Source organism: Oncorhynchus gorbuscha, linkage group LG08 (genome assembly GCF_021184085.1).
Source record: "Oncorhynchus gorbuscha isolate QuinsamMale2020 ecotype Even-year linkage group LG08, OgorEven_v1.0, whole genome shotgun sequence".
NCBI classification, from domain to species: domain Eukaryota; kingdom Metazoa; phylum Chordata; class Actinopteri; order Salmoniformes; family Salmonidae; genus Oncorhynchus; species Oncorhynchus gorbuscha.
In genome coordinates this window covers 70,463,638-70,483,945 of record NC_060180.1, presented here as the reverse complement: position 1 = coordinate 70,483,945, position 20,308 = coordinate 70,463,638, and the positions used below count along the sequence as shown (strand labels likewise).

The 20,308-nt window shown below is 42.6% G+C and overlaps 1 protein-coding gene across 1 annotated transcript in view; it reads left to right on the top strand.

Annotated features, from left to right (window-relative positions):
* The first annotated feature begins 7,632 nt into the window (after positions 1-7,632).
* The window catches only part of LOC124042141 (probable G-protein coupled receptor 158), a 118,602-nt gene continuing 105,926 nt past the window's right edge, over positions 7,633-20,308 (top strand). Inside the window, exon 1 of the mRNA XM_046360515.1 lies at positions 7,633-8,902. Within this exon, the coding sequence (XP_046216471.1) occupies positions 7,983-8,902 (920 nt within the window). The 5' untranslated portion in view covers positions 7,633-7,982. The remainder of the gene's footprint in view (positions 8,903-20,308) is intronic.

Sequence of the window (20,308 nt, the reverse complement as noted above, 5' to 3'; positions counted from 1 at the left end):
TTCAAAGTAGCCACCCTTTGCCTTGATGACAGCTTTGCACACTCTTGGTATTCTCTCAACCAGCTTCATGAGGAATGCTTTTCTGTAATGATGGGGGGGGGGCGTTTGAATAAAACAACAAAACCAAGAACACGACACTAACATAAGGCAGAACGCTGATACACAACAATACCAATTGGTGAGTGAACCTGGGAGAGTGCCATATAAATGGGAGGAAATTATTAAGGTAATGGAGTCCAGGTGTGAATCATAATGATTCACAGGTGTGTGTAATGATGAGTGCCAGGTGCGTGTAATGATGAGTGCCAGGTGTGTGTAATGATGAATACCAGGACTGGTGGGTAGTATTCTGGCGAGGTCATACGCCGGTGGGGAGGAGCAGGAGCAGACGTGACATTTTCCAACAGTCTTGAAGGAGTTCCAACGTATGCTGAGCATTTGTTGGCTGCTTTTCCTTCACTCTGCAGTCCAACACATCCCAAACCATCTCATTTGGGCTGAGTTCGGGTGATTGTGGAGACCATGTCATCTGATGCAGCACTCCATCACTCTCCTTCTTGGTAAAATAGCCCTTACACAGCCTGGAGGTGTGTTTTGGGTCATTGTTCTGTTGAAAAACAAATGACAGTCCCACTAAGCGCAAACCAGATGGGATGGTGTAAGCTGCAGTATGCTCTGGTAGCCATGCTGGTTAAGTGTGCCTTGAATTCTAAATAAATTACAGACAGTATCACCAGCAAAGCACCCCCTCCTCCTCCATGCTTCACAGTGGGAATTACACATTCGGAAATCATCTGTTCACCTACTCTGTGGCTCATAAAGTCATGGCAGTTGGAAGCAAAAATCTCAAATTCTGACTCATCAGACCAAAGGACACATTTCCACTGGTCTAATGTCCATTGCTCGTGTTTCTTGGCCCAAGCAAGTATCTTCTTCTGATTGGTGTCCTTTAGTAGTGGTTTCATAGTTTTGATGTCTTCACTATTATTCTATAATGTAAAATAAAAGATAAAGAAAAACCCTTGAATGAGTAGGTGTGTCCAAACGTTTGTCACACCCTGACCATAGAGAGCCCTCGGGGTTGTCTGTGGTGTTTTAGGTCAGGGCGTGACCAGGGGGTTTTCTAGGTTTTATTTTCTATGTTGGAGTGAGAATGGTTCCCAAATGAAGGCAGCTGATGACCGTTGCCTCTCATTGGGGATCATACTTAGTGTGTCCCTTTTCCCACCTGCGATGTGGGATGTTGTTTTGTAATTGTGCCTATGCGCTACGTGCTGCACGATCGTTTATTCTTCGTTGTTTTGGGAAGTTTCGCAATAATAAAGATGTGGAATTCTACTCACGCTGCGCCTTGGTCCACTTATTTATTCAACGGACGTGGCAGAATATCCCACCAAGTAAGGACCAAGCAGCGTGCCCAGGTGGTAAAGGAGAGTTGGACATGGGAGGAAATATTAGGTGGATGCGAGACCCTTCCTTGGCGGGAGTCGCCGAGGAGTAATGGAGGACAGCGACGACGCCGGGGTCCGTGGCCACACAGAGCCCAAGGGAAACCCCCAAGGTTTTTTTGGAGGGGGGTACAAGGGGCGGTCGGCCGAGTCGAGGAGAGAGCTAGAGACATATGTCCAACTATATATAGGTCCACTACCTACTTTATGTATGGTTTCAGTCATTTAAGTTTATACAGAAGGCATTTGTCCGTCCTGAAAAAAAAAAAAAAAAAAAAATATATATATATATATATATATATATATATATATATATATATATATATATATATATATACACAGTGGGGAGAACAAGTATTTGATACACTGACGACTTTGCAGGTTTTCATACTTACAAAGCATGTAAAGGTCTGTCATTTTTATCATAGGTACACTTCAACTGTGAGAGACGGAATCGAAAACAAAAATCCACTTCCAAAGTTGTGGCAAAATGGCTTAAGGACAACAAAATCATGGTATTGGAGTGGCCATCACAAAGCCCTGACCTCAATCCCATAGAACATTTGTGGGCAGAACTGAAAAAGCGTGTGTGAGCAAGGAGGCCTACAAACCTGACTCCGTTACACCAGTTCTGTCAGGAGGAATGGGCACAAATTCACCCAACTTATTGTGGGAAGCTTGTGGAAGGCTACCCAAAATGTTTTACCCAGGTTATACAATTTTAAAGGCAATGCTACCAAATACTATTTGAGTGTATGTAAACTTCTGACCCACTGGGAATGTGATAAAATAAATCAAAGCTGAAATAAATCATACTATCTGCTATTATTCTGACATTTAACAATCAACCTCTTGAAGCTCGGTGGCACTATTTTTATGTTTGGAAAAATAACGTTCCCAAAGTAAATGGCCTATTTCTCAGGACTAGATGCTAGTATATGCATATAATTGACGGATTAGGATAGAAAACACTCTAAAGTTTCCAAAACTGTCACAATATTGTCTGTGAGTATAACAGAACTGATATTGCAGACGAAACCCTGATGAAAATCCAATCAGGAAGTGCCTCTTATTTTGAAACCTTTCTGTTCCTATGCATGCCTATCCTCCATTTAAAGGGATATCAACCAGATTCATTTTTCTATGGCTTCCCTAAGGTGTCAACAGTCTTTAGACATAGTTTAAGACTTTTATTTTGAAAAATGAGCGTGAAAGATCACATTGCGTAAGTGGATAGGTGTGGGCTCTCAGAGTGAGTTTTTAAGCTACAGAGTAAAGCGGCCATTGTTCCACCCGGTGTTATTGAAAAACCTACACACTCGGTTGATATATTATCGAATATATATTTCAAAAACAACCTGAGGAATGATTATAAAAAACGTTTGACACGTTTCTGTGGACATTATGGAGACTATTTGGAATTTCCGTCTGCGTTGTCGTGACCGCTCTTTCCTGTGGATTTCTGAACATAACGCGACAAACAGGTATTTTGGGAAAAAAATCATCTTTATGGAACAAAAGGAACATTTCTTGTGTAACTGGGAGTCTCGTGAGTGAAAACATCCGAAGATCATCAAAGGTAAGCGGTTAATTTGATTGCTTTTCTGATTTTCGTGACCAAGCTTCCTGATGCTATCGATAAACTTACACAAACGCTTGGATTGCTTTCGTAGTAAAGCATAATTTCAAAATCTGAGACGACAGATGGATTAACAAAAGGCTAAACTGTGTTTTGCAATATTGCACTTGTGATTTCATGAATATGAATATTTTTTAGTATCATTATTTTACTGTGGTGCTATGCTATTCAGCTGACGAAAATGATCCCGCGACAGGGATGGGTAGCGTCAAGAAGTTAAAATAAAGTGGTGATCAGGGAATTGTGACTAGGATTTAAATGTCAGGAATTGTGAAAAACTGAGTTGAAATGTATTTGGCTAAGGTGTATGTAAATTTCCGATTTCAACTGAATATATATTTTTATAATAGAATCTTTGGAAACTAAAGTCACGCCCTGACCTTAGATATCTCTGTTTTCTATATATTTTGGTTAGGTCAGGGTGTGACTAGGGTGGGTACACTAGTTTTGTATGTCTAGGGTTTTTGTATGTCTTGGGTTTTTGTATGTCTATGTTGGCCTGATATGGTTCCCAATCAGAGACAGCTGTTTATCGTTGTCTCTGATTGGGGATCATATTTAGGTAGCCATTTACTCCTTTGTGTGGTGGGATCCTGTCTACAGTAAGTTGCATTTGTGCACACCAGTAGCTTCACGTTTCGTTTGTGCTTTTGTTGTTTTTGTTTAGTGAGTTTCTCTTTATTAAAATGATGTGGAACTCTATTCACGCTGCGGCTTGGTCTCATCATTTATAACGAGCTTGACGAGAAGATCCCACCAACAAAGGACCAAGCAGCGTGCCCAAGAGGAGGAAGTATCCTGGACTTGGGAAGAGATCCTGGATGGGAAGGGATCCTGGACTTGGGAGGAAATCCTGGCAGGACAGGATCGCCTTCCTTGGCCGGAGTCGCCTAGGAGCATGAGAGGACAGCAACGACTTCGGGGAGGTAGACCACAGAAACCCCAGTAATTTTTTTGGGGGGAGCACATGGAGCAGTCGGCGAAGTTGAGGGGTGAGTCAGAGACTGTCGAGGAGTTATTGGACAAATTGGAGGAGAGTGAACTGAGGGGAGACTTAGAGACCTTCGAGGAGTTGTTGATCAAATTGGAGGAGAGTGAAAAGAGAGAGTTGTTGCTTTGGCTTAGTATGCACGGCATTCGCCATGACGAGCGTGTTAGATGTCCGATGTCACCTGTGCCAGTTCCTCGTACTCGTCCTGAAACGTGTGTTAAAGTTCCGGAACAATTGATGCCGGCTATACACACCAGGTCTCCAGTGTACCTTCACAACCCAGTATGTCCTGTGCCAACTCCTCACACTCTCCCTCAAGTGCGCTTTTCCAGTCAGGTGTGTCCTGTGCCAACTGTACCGAACTGTACAGTTCCAAGTCCAGAGCTTCCGGCGACAGTTCCCAGTCCAGAACTTTCAGTGACATTTCAAAGTCCGGAACCTCCTGAGACTGTCTACAGTCCGGAACCTCCTGAGACTGTCTACAGTCCGGAACCTCCTGAGACTGTCTACAGTCCGGAACCTCCTGAGACTGTCTACAGTCCGGAACCTCCTGAGACTGTCTACAGTCTGGAACCTCCTGAGACTGTCTACAGTCCGGAAACTCCTGAGATGGCGACGATCCACGGTCCGGAGCCTCCTGCGACGATCCACGGTCCAGAGCATCCAGAGATGACGAACTAACTAGCTTCTAATTGGCTCATTCATCCCTTGTAACTATTTCCCAGGTCGTTGCTGTAAATGAGAATATTTTCTCAGTCAACTTACCTGGTAAAATAAAAAAATAACAATCGCCAAAATAAAAGCTTGGCAGGGAGATTAGAGCATTCCAGAAACAATGAATTCATTGAATTTTTTATTATGTTTGAGCATTAAAACACAGCATTAGCCATGGCAAAATGCATAGAATTTGTTTTAAACTGCAAAATTTTGTCTCATTTTGGGGTTTAGTGTGCAGATTAATGAGAATAAGACTATAATGTAACAAAATGTGGGAAAAGTGAAGGGGTCTGAATACTTTGCGAAGGCGCTGTAGATGTGCATCATGTAGATTTGCATCATGTAGATGTGCATCATGTAGATTTGCATCATGTAGATGTGCATCATGTGGATTTGCATCATGTAGATGTGCATCATGTAGATTTGCATCATGTAGATGTGCATCATGTAGATTTGCATCATGTAGATGTGCATCATGTAGATTTGCATCATGTAGATGTGCATCATGTGGATTTGCATCATGTAGATGTGCATCATGTAGATTTGCATCATGTGTGTCGTGCTCAGTATGACGTCTCCTTTGCTGTAAAAGCTAGCTCTGCGATGTGTTTACAGCCCTACACCTTATCAATTCTAGGTTTAGAATTAAAACAGTGTCTGTCTTTGACACCCAGTGGCTGACGTGACAGTAATCCTGCATAACCTCAACATTTTCTTCTCATAAGATCAAGTGATCGGGGCATATTTCCACTACTGATAAGACTGACTTACTTTTAAAACTGCTTTTGAAATGGATCATTTTTAAGTGTTTGACTTTGAATAGTTCAATGACATATTTTAATTACATTCAAACGTTGTTGAAAAATGACCTTTTGTAGAATACAGGTCAGAGGCAGGTAGTTCCAGTAAGTCCTGTTCTTTCCAATGTTATTTCTATCATGAAAGCGAGTGTCTCTTTAGTCTGGTGGTTTAAGGCTGAGATTGGTCTTTTTTCAGTTTTGACGTCAGCATTGCAAAAGTATGTATTATAATTTATGAACACGGAAAACATATCAATTGCATACATTATGTAAAGATCTCATCTTCAGAGTGTATAATCAGGAGCACCCACTCCATTGAGCGTAGGATTGCCTCACACTGCGTTGTGTAACTCACCCCAAATACTGCAGAACTAGCTGCTGCAATTATTTCTTCTAAAAAACAGCCGTGTCACCAGTGGATGAAATCTGTTGTGAAGTTTTTAGTTTTTTTGTGTGTGTGTGTGTGTGGGGGGGTCTAAATAATCCTTTGGGAACATAGAGTCCGCATCTCAAATGGAACCCTATTCCCTATATAGTTCACCTTTTAAAATAAAATAAAAAATAAAAAAAACTCTATGGGTTAGGGGGGGGGTCAAAATAAGTACACTTTGTAGGAAATAGGGTGCCATTTGGGACACATCCCAGAGAGTGAAGGTGAAAGCTTTACTCGTAGCGCTGCTGCTGCTGCTGTCAGGAAGACCCCAGTCGTAAGGCATGTAGAAGATGCACCCGACGGCCATGAAATATTCATCAGGCCATAAGAGGTTGTCGTGCTTACAGGAGAGGAAGATTACATGGAGGGGCATGAGGAGTCTGCATGCACTGGGAAATACTGTCAGTATAGAAATGAAATGGATATATATGATATCACTAGGGTACAGCAATCTGTGATTATAGGAGGATTTGGATAAAGGTGTAGGTGGTGAGAAACGAGGATGCTGACTTGTCGTCTTTACTGCAGTCAGCAGCATAGAAATTGAATGAATAGAACATAGAAACAAACTGGATCTTTTCTTTCTTTTAACAGTAATCTGAAACGATTACTGAAGTGATTCATTTTCAATCCTTTGAATATTTTTCTTTGCTCTATGCTAATCATAACCAATTACCTTTTATTAGTACATGAGTCCAATGCATTACACTATGTTCTCCATTCTATCTATCTGTCTCGGTGGAGCTGAACCTGGGACCAGTGCATTTGGGGCCAATGCGGTCGTAACCTCTGTCACCATGGTAACAGCACGTCACCCCAGGCGGCAGGCAGCTCTCCTGGAACTGGCTCTTGATAAAGCCCACAAAACAACGAGGCACAGCTGTATTGAGAAACACAAATAAGCAGGCATACTCTTAGGGTACAGAGAAAGCATGACACTATAACATTTCCGTCATCCAGGTTGACTTACAGAATTGAACGCATATTCATACTAGCGGCCCGTGGGAATAGAACCTACAACTCTGGTGTTATATGCACCATGCTCTACCAAATGAGCTACACGCTTAAGCGTTTTTCTCATTATTAAAACTGTGGGACATTAGGCTACTGGACAGTTACCATGGAAAATACAAAAATAATAGGGACTAATCCATCACCTACAAAAGCCCAATTTAAACCCTGAACGTTTCACTTTAGCAGTCATGCATAAATCCGTGTTCTTTCCCCTCCCCACGCACTACTTTCAGAACCGGACAGCTCCTGGCAGCTCGCGGAACCCATATTATCCCACCTCTCAAAGACGATTGGCAGCAACAGCAGTCACACACGCCTGTCTACGGCTGCATTCACACAGGCAGCCCAAGTCTGACATTTTTTTCACAACTAATTGGTATTTTGACCAATTACATCAGATCTTTTCACAGTAGATATTTTTCAGAGCTGATCTGATTGGTCAAATGACCAATTAGTGGAAAATAATATCAGAATTGGGCTGCCTGTCTAAACGAAGCCAAATACACCTCATGTGCCCTATGCGATATTGGGAGGGATGGGAATCTGAAAACAATTTGCTCCAGCCTCCCCTCTGTTTTCACTCTAATTCTACAGCCTGCACTAGGAGGGTTGAAACTGGCGGCTTGAGTGTTAACTCACCCATGTAAAGCGACCACCGGAGCTCACCGCTGCAATAACTAAGCCTGTCTTGGCAGTAAGATGATTGGTTGACTGTAAAAACATCTGCCTGACGCTTGGTTGCAGAGCGTGAACGGGTGTTGAGGAAGCGTCTCTCTATCACGGACGAGCATGTGAGCAAGTAGCCTACATCTTTTGATAGTATCGTTTAATGGCACCTTACGCTATTGAATTGGGATGATACTAATTCATCTCCTAGTAGGTGTCCATTAGCCTATCAATTTAGTCACTGCGCGCAAGTGGTTGGTTTCTGTTATGCTCAATGGAGAGCAAACTGATTCTTCTCTCTGTCGGTAAAAGCAGTCACGGTATGGCTTTTTTTCTTATGCATCTGCTTCTGCAAATGGGATTCGTTTTCGGATCTAATTATGGGTATGTGGAATGGTCGGATAACGACAAAGACGCTGAAATACGATCGAAGAACCCCACTATGTACAGCACTCAAAATATCAACAAGGAATCGATGCACCATCCAACTTCTTACCCAGGACCCTTCACGGAGCGCACCATTGTGGCGCACAAAATCGAAGAGGACCTGCCTAGGGTGGTAACAGCTTTCCTGCACACGGGAGACTCGTCGGCTCTTGAACAAGTCAACTGTTCTCGGAGGTATGAGTTGAGTAGCCTCCGCGGTGGAACCAATGTGGCCTCACACTATTTTCTCCATAGCGTGCTGGACACCATGGCGCACGCAACCAACTTTCTGAACATGATTTTACAAGCCAACAGGTCAAGAGAGCACAGCCTTCGGAGGGATATTCACTGGTACCACGCACTGGTTCGGAGTATTCTCGAGGGGGACCCCAAAATTCACAGGGCAGTGGTTACATTCCATACTGATGGTCCGACGCCGAGTCCCCATGTTTTCCTTCAAGCGACAAGAACTGGAGGGGAAGTGGTTCTCCAGGACCTTTCCATCTCCGCTCACCACCATCTCAAGAGCAGGAGCCCGGATTCTGAGTGGTTTAACGAGTTCAGGGACCGAAAAAAAACGTACATACAGAGAAGGGCGTCGAGCCGAGACCCAGTAGCCACTCAAAATGGCTACATTCTCGACAAAAGTCAAATCAAATGGTCTGCGCCTTACCTGGAATGCGAGCATGGGAGTTTCGTACCACACTGGCTACTCACCTTGTCTGCAGGGTTCTATGGTCTGAAGACAAATTCCGCGCCCGAGTTCAGGTGAGTAGTCTATAGACCAAGGGACCTGGCTGTGACTCATGACTGTTTGTTTGAAAGGAACACTTTTGGTTTACATTTGACAGATTTATCTAATCAAACATGTTTTTGTAGGCCTGTCTCGGTTGTTGCAGTCCTGATAGTGCACTTCTCGCGCTTTGAATCAGGCCATGTGCATGGAAAAGGGCCCAAATAAATCCTGTCAACACAAACAGTAGGATAAAGCTGCTTCGCCACAGCAAAGTTGTGTGGTTTACCGTACTGTATTTTGATCTACATAAGTGACTTTAAAGCTACCCTCTATTCGGATGCGTATGGATAGTTTCCACAGACCTAGCTGACTAAACTCAACTCCATTGTGAAGGAAGTTTCTGATGAACTTCACAAACGGAGAAGAGCAGAGTTTGTGGTGGAACTCAGCTCTGACTACATCAATTCGCACAAGGTCAATACTTTATTATGAAATGTTTACCTTGTAGGCTACCTATTTTTGTCCTCTGTAGTTGCGTGCCTTTCTTTGTTTGGTGAAATCCATACTTTTTTTAATTACATAGGTTACAACCACCGACTGTTAACTCGTTGACATTGTAGTTGCTCTGGCAATTCAGCGCTAATGCGCATGGAGCCTACCAACAATGAAAGGGTCGATGGTTGTATTTGCTCAACGTTTTATTAAAAATACTGTCCACGAGTAACCAACACTACTGTCCATCGAAAACGGCTCATGTCTATTGTATTCACACTGTAGGCCTCTACACTTCAATTTTGAGGAATGTGTTTGCTGTAAAAAATAAAATAAAAAAACATTTAAGAAAGTTTTAAAAAACAACCTTTGCCTGCATGGTTTAAAAAAGCTGTCTTTGCTGTGTGAGTAGGTCTGTGCATTAGCAAATACAACAAATATGTCACATTTCAAGGTCCAAGTGAGTACAAACATCTATTTAGTCATGAATGAATTATAAAAGACCACTTTGAATTTCAAGTCCACTTTACTCCCACTTAAATGCAAGTCCTGTGTCTACACAATAATTCCAGCATGTTAGTTTGTCCCTGAGCTTTATTCATTTAGGCAAGACTACGTACTGTAAGTTTAGTTTGTTTTGGTCATGCCTTTAGCATACATGCAAGATCATCTCAAAGCTGTTGCCTCAGCTGATCCAAAAACAATTCCCAAGCCCATATCACTAAGCCAGGAGCTCTATTATGGAGTGCTGCAGGTACAGCAACATTTAGTTCTAAACAGGCACCACAACTGACTACTGACCACCAACGAAGCTGATTTATGAATATCAGTGATTGGCTAAATTGCACATACCTGCTCTCCCAGGTATTCCATGTCCCGGGTTACCTACACTTTGCTTTAGTCTCTTGTTGAAACCTCTTAACCGAGCTGATCTTCCATGGTGCTTGATCACACTTACCCAGTCAAGTTTAGATCTGCTACGGAAGGGGATCAAACAGAGGCCCTTCTCTAGGTCATCGGATTAGGGTTCAGCCTGAAAATACAAAAAGACCCCTGCTGTTGCAGACAGCTACTGTACGGTTCCAGCTTAGCAAAAAAAAATCAAGGCTATCAACCCTTTTTTTCTACTTGCGTTTGGTATTTGAGGTGTGTTTCTGTAATTGATGTAATTCAGTGCTTATCTGTAAAACAGATCTTGGTCTCTGTATGACTCTCTAATAAAATCAAGGTTCAATCACAAATAATCAAATCCACGTCATGCACAGAGGGAAGCATTCATCGACCTTGGAGCTGCTTTTGAAGACATCAGATTTCAAGCCCAATATACTTTATTTTGTAAAGTTCACTTTGCTCTCTGACACCCGTTTTATGAGGACATTGGTATTAAAAGCCATCAGTGAGATGACCTTTAATTGGCTGCGAAATTAACTGCTTCCATTGGTTTTGAAAGAGCTGGTTCCTGTTCAGAATGTCAGAATGTCCCGAGGGCGCATTCAAACTCATTTGACATTCCCGCAAATGGATGTGGCATCGTCGTCTAATGATTAGCAGCAGTATGACTTTTAGAATAGGCCTGTGGATTCAGTTTCACAATTATAGTTCAGACGTGTCAAAGATCTAAGAGAATCCCTCTGCACGGTCTCGTGTCTTCCTTTTTAGGAGAGTTTGTAGGCCAAATCTTTGGATGTACATCCCAAGCAATCTATTCACCCCAAGGATTAAATAAACCAATACAGACCCCTTTTTGTAAACCTAATCAAAATGTAAATGATTTGAGTGTGATTTTGTGGAGGATATGCAGAATGAGAGCAATGGCTTTGAGGCCATTTTCATAAACAGTCTGTTAAGCCTATGACATATCGGTTGAGAGATCATCTAGTATAATGGCTGTTTGGTAATGGATTTGTTTGAATTAGACTGTTTACATGAATGTCATCTGTTACTTGCTTGTAACAGCTGACATTCATATTCTGAATTTCTCTGAAACTCACTTAGATAATACCTTTGATGATAAAGTGTTAGCAATACATGGTTATAACATCTACCGAAAATACAGAAATGCCAAAGGAGGTGGTGTTGCGGTCTAGATTTAGATCCACATTCCTGTAAAGCTTAGAGACAATCTAATGTTAAATACTGTTGCGGTAATATGGCTACAGGTTCATCTGCCTCACCTAAAGCCCATTCCCCTGGGAAGCTGCTATAGACCACCAAGTGCTAACAGTCAGTATCTGGATAATATGTATAAAATGCTTGATAATGTATGTGAGAAGAGAAGAACAGAACAGAGAAGCATATTTTCTGGGTGACTTAAATATTGACTGGCTATCATCAAGCTGCCCACTCAGAAAAAACGTCAAACTGTAACCAGTGCCTGCAACCTGGTTCAGGTTATCAGTCAACCTACCAGGGTAGTTACAAACAGCACAGGAATGAAATCATCAACATGTATTGATCACATTTTTACTAACGCTGCAGATATTTGGGAGAACTTGCACAATTGGTGGCTGACTAATACTTTTTTGCCCCACTGTATATATTTTTAAACCTGCATATTTAGCTAAAAGAAATCCAGGTTAGCAGGCAATATTAACCAGGTGAAACGTAGAGTCAGGGTATATGCAGCAGTTTAGGCCGCCTGGCTCGTTGTCAACTAATTTGCCCGAATTTTACATAATTATGACATTACATTGAAGGTTGTACAATGTAACAGGAATATTTAGACTTAGGGATGCCACCCGTTAGATAAAATACAGAACGGTTCCGTATTTCACTGAAATAATAAACGTTTTGTTTTCAAAATGATAGTTTCTGGATTCGACCATATTAATGACCAAGGGCTCGTATTTCTGTGTGTTATTATGTTATAATTAAGTCTATGATTTGATAGAGCAGTCTGACTGAGCAATGGTAGGCAGCAGCAGGCTCGTAAGCATTCATTCAAACAGCACTTTCGTGCGTTTTGCCAGTAGCTCTTCACTGTGCTTCAAGCATTGAGCTGTTTATGACTTCAAGCCTATCAACTCCCGAGATTAGGCTGGCGTAACCTATGTGAAATGGCTAGGTAGTTAGCGGGGTGCGGGCTAAAAGCGTTTCAAACGTCACTCGCTCTGAGACTTTGAAGCAGTTGTTCCCCTTGCTATGCATGTGTAAGAGACTAGGCTGGTGTAACCGATGTGAAATGGCTAGCTAGTTAGCGTGGTGCACGCTAAAAGCGTTTCAAACATCAATCGCTCTGAGACTTGGAGTAGTTATTCCCCTTGCTCTGCAAGGGCCGGGGCTTTTGTGGAGCGATGGGTAACGATGCTTCGAGGGTGGCTGTTGTCGATGTGTTCCTGGTTCGAGCCCAGGTAGGGGCAAGAAGAGGGACGGAAGCTATACTGTTACACTGGCAATACTAAAGTGCCTATAGGAACATCCAATAGTCAAAGGTATATGAAATACAAATGGTATAGAGAGAAATAGTCCTATAAATACTATATTAACTACAACCTAAAACTTCTTACCTTGGAATATTGAAGTCTCATGTTAAAAGGAACCACCAGCTTTCATATGTTCTCATGTTCTGAGCAAGGAACTCAAACGTTAGCGTTTTTACATGGCACATATTGCACTTTTACTTTCTTCTCCAACACTTTGTTTTTGCATTATTTAAACCAAATTGAACATGTTTCATTATTTATTTGAGGCTAAATAGATTTTTATTGATATATTATATTAAGTTCAAATAAGTGTTCATTCAGTATTGTTGTAATTGTCATTATTACAAATACAATTTTTTTAAACGGCCGATTAATCGGCAGCGGCTTTTTTTGGTCCTCCAATAATCGGTATCGGTGTTGAAAAATCATAATCGGTTGACCTCTACTAACAATGACAAGCCACCAGGGTCTGACAATCTGGATGGAAAACTACTGAGGATAATAGCAGACGATATTGCCACTCCTATTTTCCACATCCTCAATTTAAGCCAACTAGAAAGTGTGTGCCCTCAGGCCTGGAGGGAAGCTAAAGTCATTCCACAACCCAAGAATAGTAAAGCCCCCTTTACTGACTCAAATAGCCAACCAATCAGCCTGTTACCAACCCTTAGTAAACCTCTGGAAAAAATAGTGTTTGACAAGATACAATGCTATTTTACAGTACAAAAATTGACAACAGAATTTCAGCATTCTTATAGGGAAGGATACTCAACAAGCACAGCACTTACACAAATGACTGATGATTGGCTGAGAGAAATTGATGATAAAATTATTGTCGGGCTTGTCTTGTTAGACTTCAGTGCAGCTTTTGACATTATCGATCATAGTCTGCTGCTGGAAAAACATATGTGTTATGGCTTTACACCCCCTGCTATAATGTGGATAAAGAGTTACTTGTCTAACAGAACACAGAGGGTGTTCTCTAATGGAAGCCTCTCAAATATAATCCAGTTAGAATCAGGAATTCCCTAGGGTAGCTTTTTAGTCCCCTTGATTTTTACATTTTTTACTTACGACATGCCCCTGACTGAGTAAAGCCAGAGTTTCTATGTATGAGGATGACTCACCACTATACACGTCACCTACTACAGCGACTGAAATTACTGCAACACTCAACGAAGAGCTGCAGTTAGTTTCAGATTGGGTGGCAAGGAATAAGTTAGTCCTAAATATTTATAAAACTAAAAGCATTGTATTTGAAACAAAACACTCACTAAACCCTAAACCTCAACTAAATCTTGTAATAAATCATGTGGAAATTGAGCAAGTTGAGATGACTAAACTGCTTAGAGTAACACTAGATTGTAAACTGTCATGGTCAAAACATATTGATGCAGTAGTAGCTAAGATGGGGAGAAGTCTGTCTATAATAAAGTGATGCTCTGCCTTCTTAACAACAATATCAACAAGGCAGGTCCTACAGACCCTAGTTTTGTCGCACCTTGAATACTGTTCAGTCGTGTGGTCAGGTGTCACAAAAAAATAACTTAGGAAAATTGCAATTGGCTCAGAACAGGGCAGCACGGCTGGCCCTTGGATGTACACAGAGAGCTAATATTAATAATATGCATGTCAATCTCTCCTGGCTGAAAGTGGAGGACAGATTGACTTCATCACTACTTTTATTTATGAGAGGTCGAGAGCACACAGTGTGTTGTGAAATCTGTGGAATGTATTCTAATGTTTTAAAATTGTATAAACTGACTTAATTTTGCTGGACCCCAGGAAGAGTAGCTGCTGCTTTGGCAGCAGCTAATGGGGATCCATAATAAATACAAATACAATGGTTATTACGTTATGGCTGTATGGTTTTGTTTTGAGCTGAGTGACTTCAAAACAAAAGCCTTTCTCCTGCTTGGTGGTTACCCCATGTTTCTGGATCCTCACATTCCCACACACATTTAGTCTCACCTTCCATTCCTCCTTCCTTCCCTTACACACACACACACACACGCACGCACACACACACACACACACACACACACACACACACACACACACACACACACACACACACACACACACACGCACGCACGCACGCACGCACGCACGCACGCACACACACACACACACACACACACACACACACACACACTAACATAGAGAGAGAGATTATTTGGCTCATCAACACTTTCTCTTCTCGCTCCTGGGAAAAGATGGAATGAGCCTCAGCCTTTCCTCTTCATTGGTGTTTGTTTCAGGCACATGCAGCTAATGGTGTTAGGCTCCTCTCGAGAAGCAGCCCTGGGCCTGGGCATTATGAGAGAGGGAGAAAGAGTGATGGGGAGTGGGGCAGGCAGCCAGACAGACCGACCGACTGTGTGAAAGTGGGAGATAGTGTTTCATCATGTAAGAAAGAGTGAAAGGTTGCCAGACACAGAAAACACAGAGATCAGGAGGATTCATGACAAACTGAAATACAGAGATCAGGAGGATTCATGACAAACTGAAAAAAAGGTAAAGAAATAAAGAGCGAGAAAAGGGAATATAAAGATGGACACTAACAGACAGACTGAATAAAGATAGAGACTGACCTGGGGCCCATGGGTAGATACTAACAGACAGACTGAATAAAGAGAGAGACTGACCTGGGGCCCATGGGTAGATACTAACAGACAGACTGAATAAAGAGAGAGACTGACCTGGGGCCCATGGGTAGATACTAACAGACAGACTGAATAAAGAGAGAGACTGACCTGGGGCCCATGGGTAGATACTAACAGACAGACTGAATAAAGAGAGAGACTGACCTGGGGCCCATGGGTAGATACTAACAGACAGACTGAATAAAGAGGAGACTGACCTGGGGCCCATGGGTAGATACTAACAGACAGACTGAATAAAGAGAGAGACTGACCTGGGGCCCATGGGTAGATACTAACAGACAGACTGAATAAAGAGAGAGACTGACCTGGGGCCCATGGGTAGATACTAACAGACAGACTGAATAAAGAGAGAGACTGACCTGGGGCCCATGGGTAGATACTAACAGACAGACTGAATAAAGAGAGAGACTGACCTGGGGCCCATGGGTAGATACTAACAGACAGCCTGAATAAAGAGAGAGACTGACCTGGGGTCCATGGGTAGATACTAACACACAGGCTGAATAAAGAGAGAGACTGACCTGGGGCCCATGGGTAGATACTAACAGACAGACTGAATAAAGAGAGAGACTGACCTGGGGCCCATGGGTAGAGAACACCTGATGTCAGCCAAGGACATAGGTCTACATACTGATACATTAGTAGACAAGGGATTTCAGCTTTGTTTACTTGTCTGGCATTCAGTTTTACTATCGTTGCATTCCTGGGACCGTGTTCATGAAATGTAGTAGTGAACTGTACAGATTTAGGACCCGCCAGTCCAACTATCCAGCTGTCTGAATGCCAACTGTGGATATGTGAAAGGTTCTTTGGATGCAAGCCATTGCAGTAGCCTAATGCAGGGGTTCCCAAACTTTTTCACTCGAAGGCCCCCCTTCCAGCATTGAGGAACATCCCTTCGCCCCCCTCCCTACGCACGTGTCACATCTATTTCAATAGGCACAAGCACTGTTCACACCCCTCTTATTGGGGGAGAGAATGTTGCTGTTTTGAAGCAAATTTTCTTGCAATTCTATAAATAAATAAAAATGTGATATTTAAGTGACAAAAAATAAACCAATGTAGTAGCCTAATGAACCAATGCAGTAGCCTAATGAACCAATGCAGTAGCCTAATGAACCAATGCAGTAGCCTAATGAACCAATGCAGTAGCCTAATGAACCAATGCAGTAGCCTAATGAACCAATGCAGTAGCCTAATGAATGCAGTAGCCCAATGAACCAATGTAGTAGCCTCATGAACCAATTTAGTAGCCTAATGAACCAATGCAGTAGCCTAATGAACCAATGTAGTAGCCTAATGAACCAATGTAGTAAGTAGCCTAATGAACCAATACAGTACATTTACATTTACATTTAAGTCATTTAGCAGACGCTCTTATCCAGAGCGACTTACAAATTGGTGCATTCACCTTATGACATCCAGTGGAACAACCACTTTACAATAGTGCATCTAAATATTTTAAGGGGGGAGGGGGGGTGAGAAGGATTACTTTATCCTATCCTAGGTATTCCTTAAAGAGGTGGGGTTTCAGGTGTCTCCGGAAGGTGGTGATTGACTCCGCTGTCCAGCTGTCTGAAGTTTGTTCCACCATTGGGGAGCCAGAGCAGTGAACAGTTTTGACTGAGCTGCAAGTACTTCCTCAGTGGTGGAGGTAGCAGGCCAGAGGTGGTTCGCAGTGCCCTTATTTGGGTGTAGGGCCTGATCAGAGCCTGGAGGAACAGGTCCGTTCCCCTCACAGCTCCGTAGGCAAGCACCATGGTCTTGTAGCGGATCGAGCTTCAACTGGAAGCCAGTGGAGACAGCGGAGGAGCGGGGGACGTGAGAGAACTTGGGAAGGTTGAACAAACGGGCTTTTCGTTCTGGATGAGTTGTAGGGTTTAATGGCAAAGGGAGCCCAAAATGTGATATTGCAGTAATCCAGACGGGAGATGACAAGTGCCTGGATTAGACCTGCGCCTTCCTGTGTGAACCAATGCGGATGTTGTAGAGCATGAACCAATGCGGGCCAGCCTTGATGTTAGTTGAACCAATGTCCAGGATCACGCCAATGTTCTTAGCGCTCTGGGATGAACACAATGGAGTTGTCAGCCGTGATGAATCATGGAACGGGCAGTCCTTCCCCGGGAGGAAGAGCAGCTCCGTCCCAAGTTCAACCAAGGTGGTGATCCGTCATCCACACTGATATGTCTGCCAGACATGCAGAGATGCGATTCGCCACCTGGTCATCAGAAGGGAAAGGAGAGATTAATTGTGTGCGTCTGCATAGCAATGATAGGAGAGACCATGTGAGGTTATGACAGAGCCAAGTGACTTGGTGTATAGCGAGAATAGGAACCAGAACAGAGCCTGGGGGACACCAGTGGTGAGAGCACGTGGTGAGGAGACAGATTCTGCCACGCCACCTGGCAGTAGCCCAATGAACCAATGCAGTAGCCTAATGAACCAATGTAGTAAGTAGCCTAATGAACCAATGCAGTAGCCCAATGAACCAATGCAGTAGCCTAATGAACCAATGTAGTAGCCCAATGAACCAATGCAGTAGCCCAATGAACCAATGCAGTAGCCCAATGAATGCAGTAGCCCAATGAACCAATGCAGTAGCCTAATGAACCAATGTAGTAGCCTAATGAACCAATGCAGTAGCCTAATGAACCAATGCACTAGCCCAATGAACCAATGCAGTAGCCTAATGAATGTAGTAGCCCAATGAACCAATGCAGTAGCCTAATGAACCAATGCAGTAGCCCAATGAACCAATGCAGTAGCCTAATGAACCAATGTAGTAAGTAGCCTAATGAACCAATGCAGTAGCCTAATGAACCAATGCAGTAGCCTAATGAACCAATGCAATAGCCTAATGAACCAATGCAGTAGCCCAATGAACCAATGCAGTAGCCTAATGAACCAATGCAGTAGCCCAATGAACCAATGCAATAGCCTAATGAACCAATGCAGTAGCCCAATGAACCAATGCAGTAGCCTAATGAACCAATGCAATAGCCTAATGAACCAATGCAGTAGCCTAATGAACCAATGCAATAGCCTAATGAACCAATGCAGTAGCCCAATGAACCAATGCAGTAGCCTAATGAACCAATGCAATAGCCTAATGAATGCAGTAGCCTAATGAACCAATGCAGTAGCCCAATGAATGCAGTAGCCTAATGAACCAATGCAGTAGCCTAATGAATGCAGTAGCCCAATGAACCAATGCAGTAGCCTAATGAACCAATGCAGTAGCCTAATGAACCAATGCAATAGCCTAATGAATGCAGTAGCCTGATGAACCAATGTAGTAAGTAGCCTAATGAACCAATGCAGTAGCCTGATGAACCAATGTAGTAAGTAGCCTAATGAACCAATGCAGTAGCCTGATGAACCAATGTAGTAAGTAGCCTAATGAACCAATGCAGTAGCCCAATGAACCAATGCAGTAAGTAGCCTAATGAACCAATGTAGTAAGTAGCCTAATGAACCAATGTAGTAAGTAGCCTAATGAACCAATGCAGTAGCCCAATGAACCAATACAGTAGCCCAATGAACCAATGCAGTAGCCCAATGAACCAATGCAGTAGCCTAATGAACCAATGTTGTAGCCTAATGAACCAATGCACTAGCCCAATGAACCAATGCAGTATCCTAATGAACCAATGCAGTAGCCTGATGAACCAATGTAGTAAGTAGCCTAATGAACCAATGCAGTAGCCCAATGAACCAATGCAGTAGCCCAATGAACCAATGCAGTAGCCCAATGAACCAATGCAGTAGCCCAATGAACCAATGCAGTAGCCTAATGAACCAATGTTGTAGCCTAATGAACCAATGCAGTATCCTAATGAACCAATGCAGTAGCCTAATGAACCAATGTAGTAGCCTAATGAATGCAGTAGCCTAATGAACCAATGTAGTAGCCTAATGAACCAATGCAGTAGCCTAATGAACCAATGTAGTAGCCTAATGAACCAATGCAGTAGCCCAATGAACCAATGTTGTAGCCTAATGAACCAATGCACTGGCCCAATGAACCAATGCAGTATCCTAATGAACCAATGCAGTAGCCTAATGAAACAATGCAGTAGCCTAATGAACCAATGCAGTAGCCCAATGAACCAATGCAGTAGCCTAATGAACCAATGCCATAGCCTAATGAATGCAGTAGCTTAATGAACCAATGCAGTAGCCTAATGAACCAATGCAGTAGCCTAATGAACCAATGCAGTAGCCCAATGAACCAATGCAGTAGCCCAATGAACCAATGCAGTAGCCTAATGAACCAATGTAGTAAGTAGCCTAATGAACCAATGTAGTAAGTAGCCTAATGAACCAATGCAGTAGCCTAATGAACCAATGTAGTAGCCTAATGAACCAATGTAGTAAGTAGCCTAATGAACCAATGCAGTAGCCTAATGAACCAATGTAGTAGCCTAATGAACCACGTGCCAGTAGAAGTGTGTGCATGTGTACACTGCAGTATACTCTCCCAGAGGTAAACAGCATCAAGCAGCCTTTGGTCTATTGATTTACTGTAAGCGGATAAGCTATTCATGTTTTGGTTACAGTTAACATGATGTTCAGAGCTAGATTCAACATGATTCAATTGGGATATTTAGGCTTGGCTGCTTCTCTCTTCAGGGCACATGAAAAAAAATGAAATAAAAATTGATTCAACATAGCATGAACATATTAACGTTATACACAGGACATTGTTTTTTGTTTTGTTTCAATTGACATTAAATTGGAAGATATACTCTAATTGAGTGGCATTTGATGCTCATACTAGTTTTTGCCTGGATAATAGTTCATCTGTAGGAATTGGACCAAAGTGAGACCCTGTTATGATGAGGTCACAATGGAA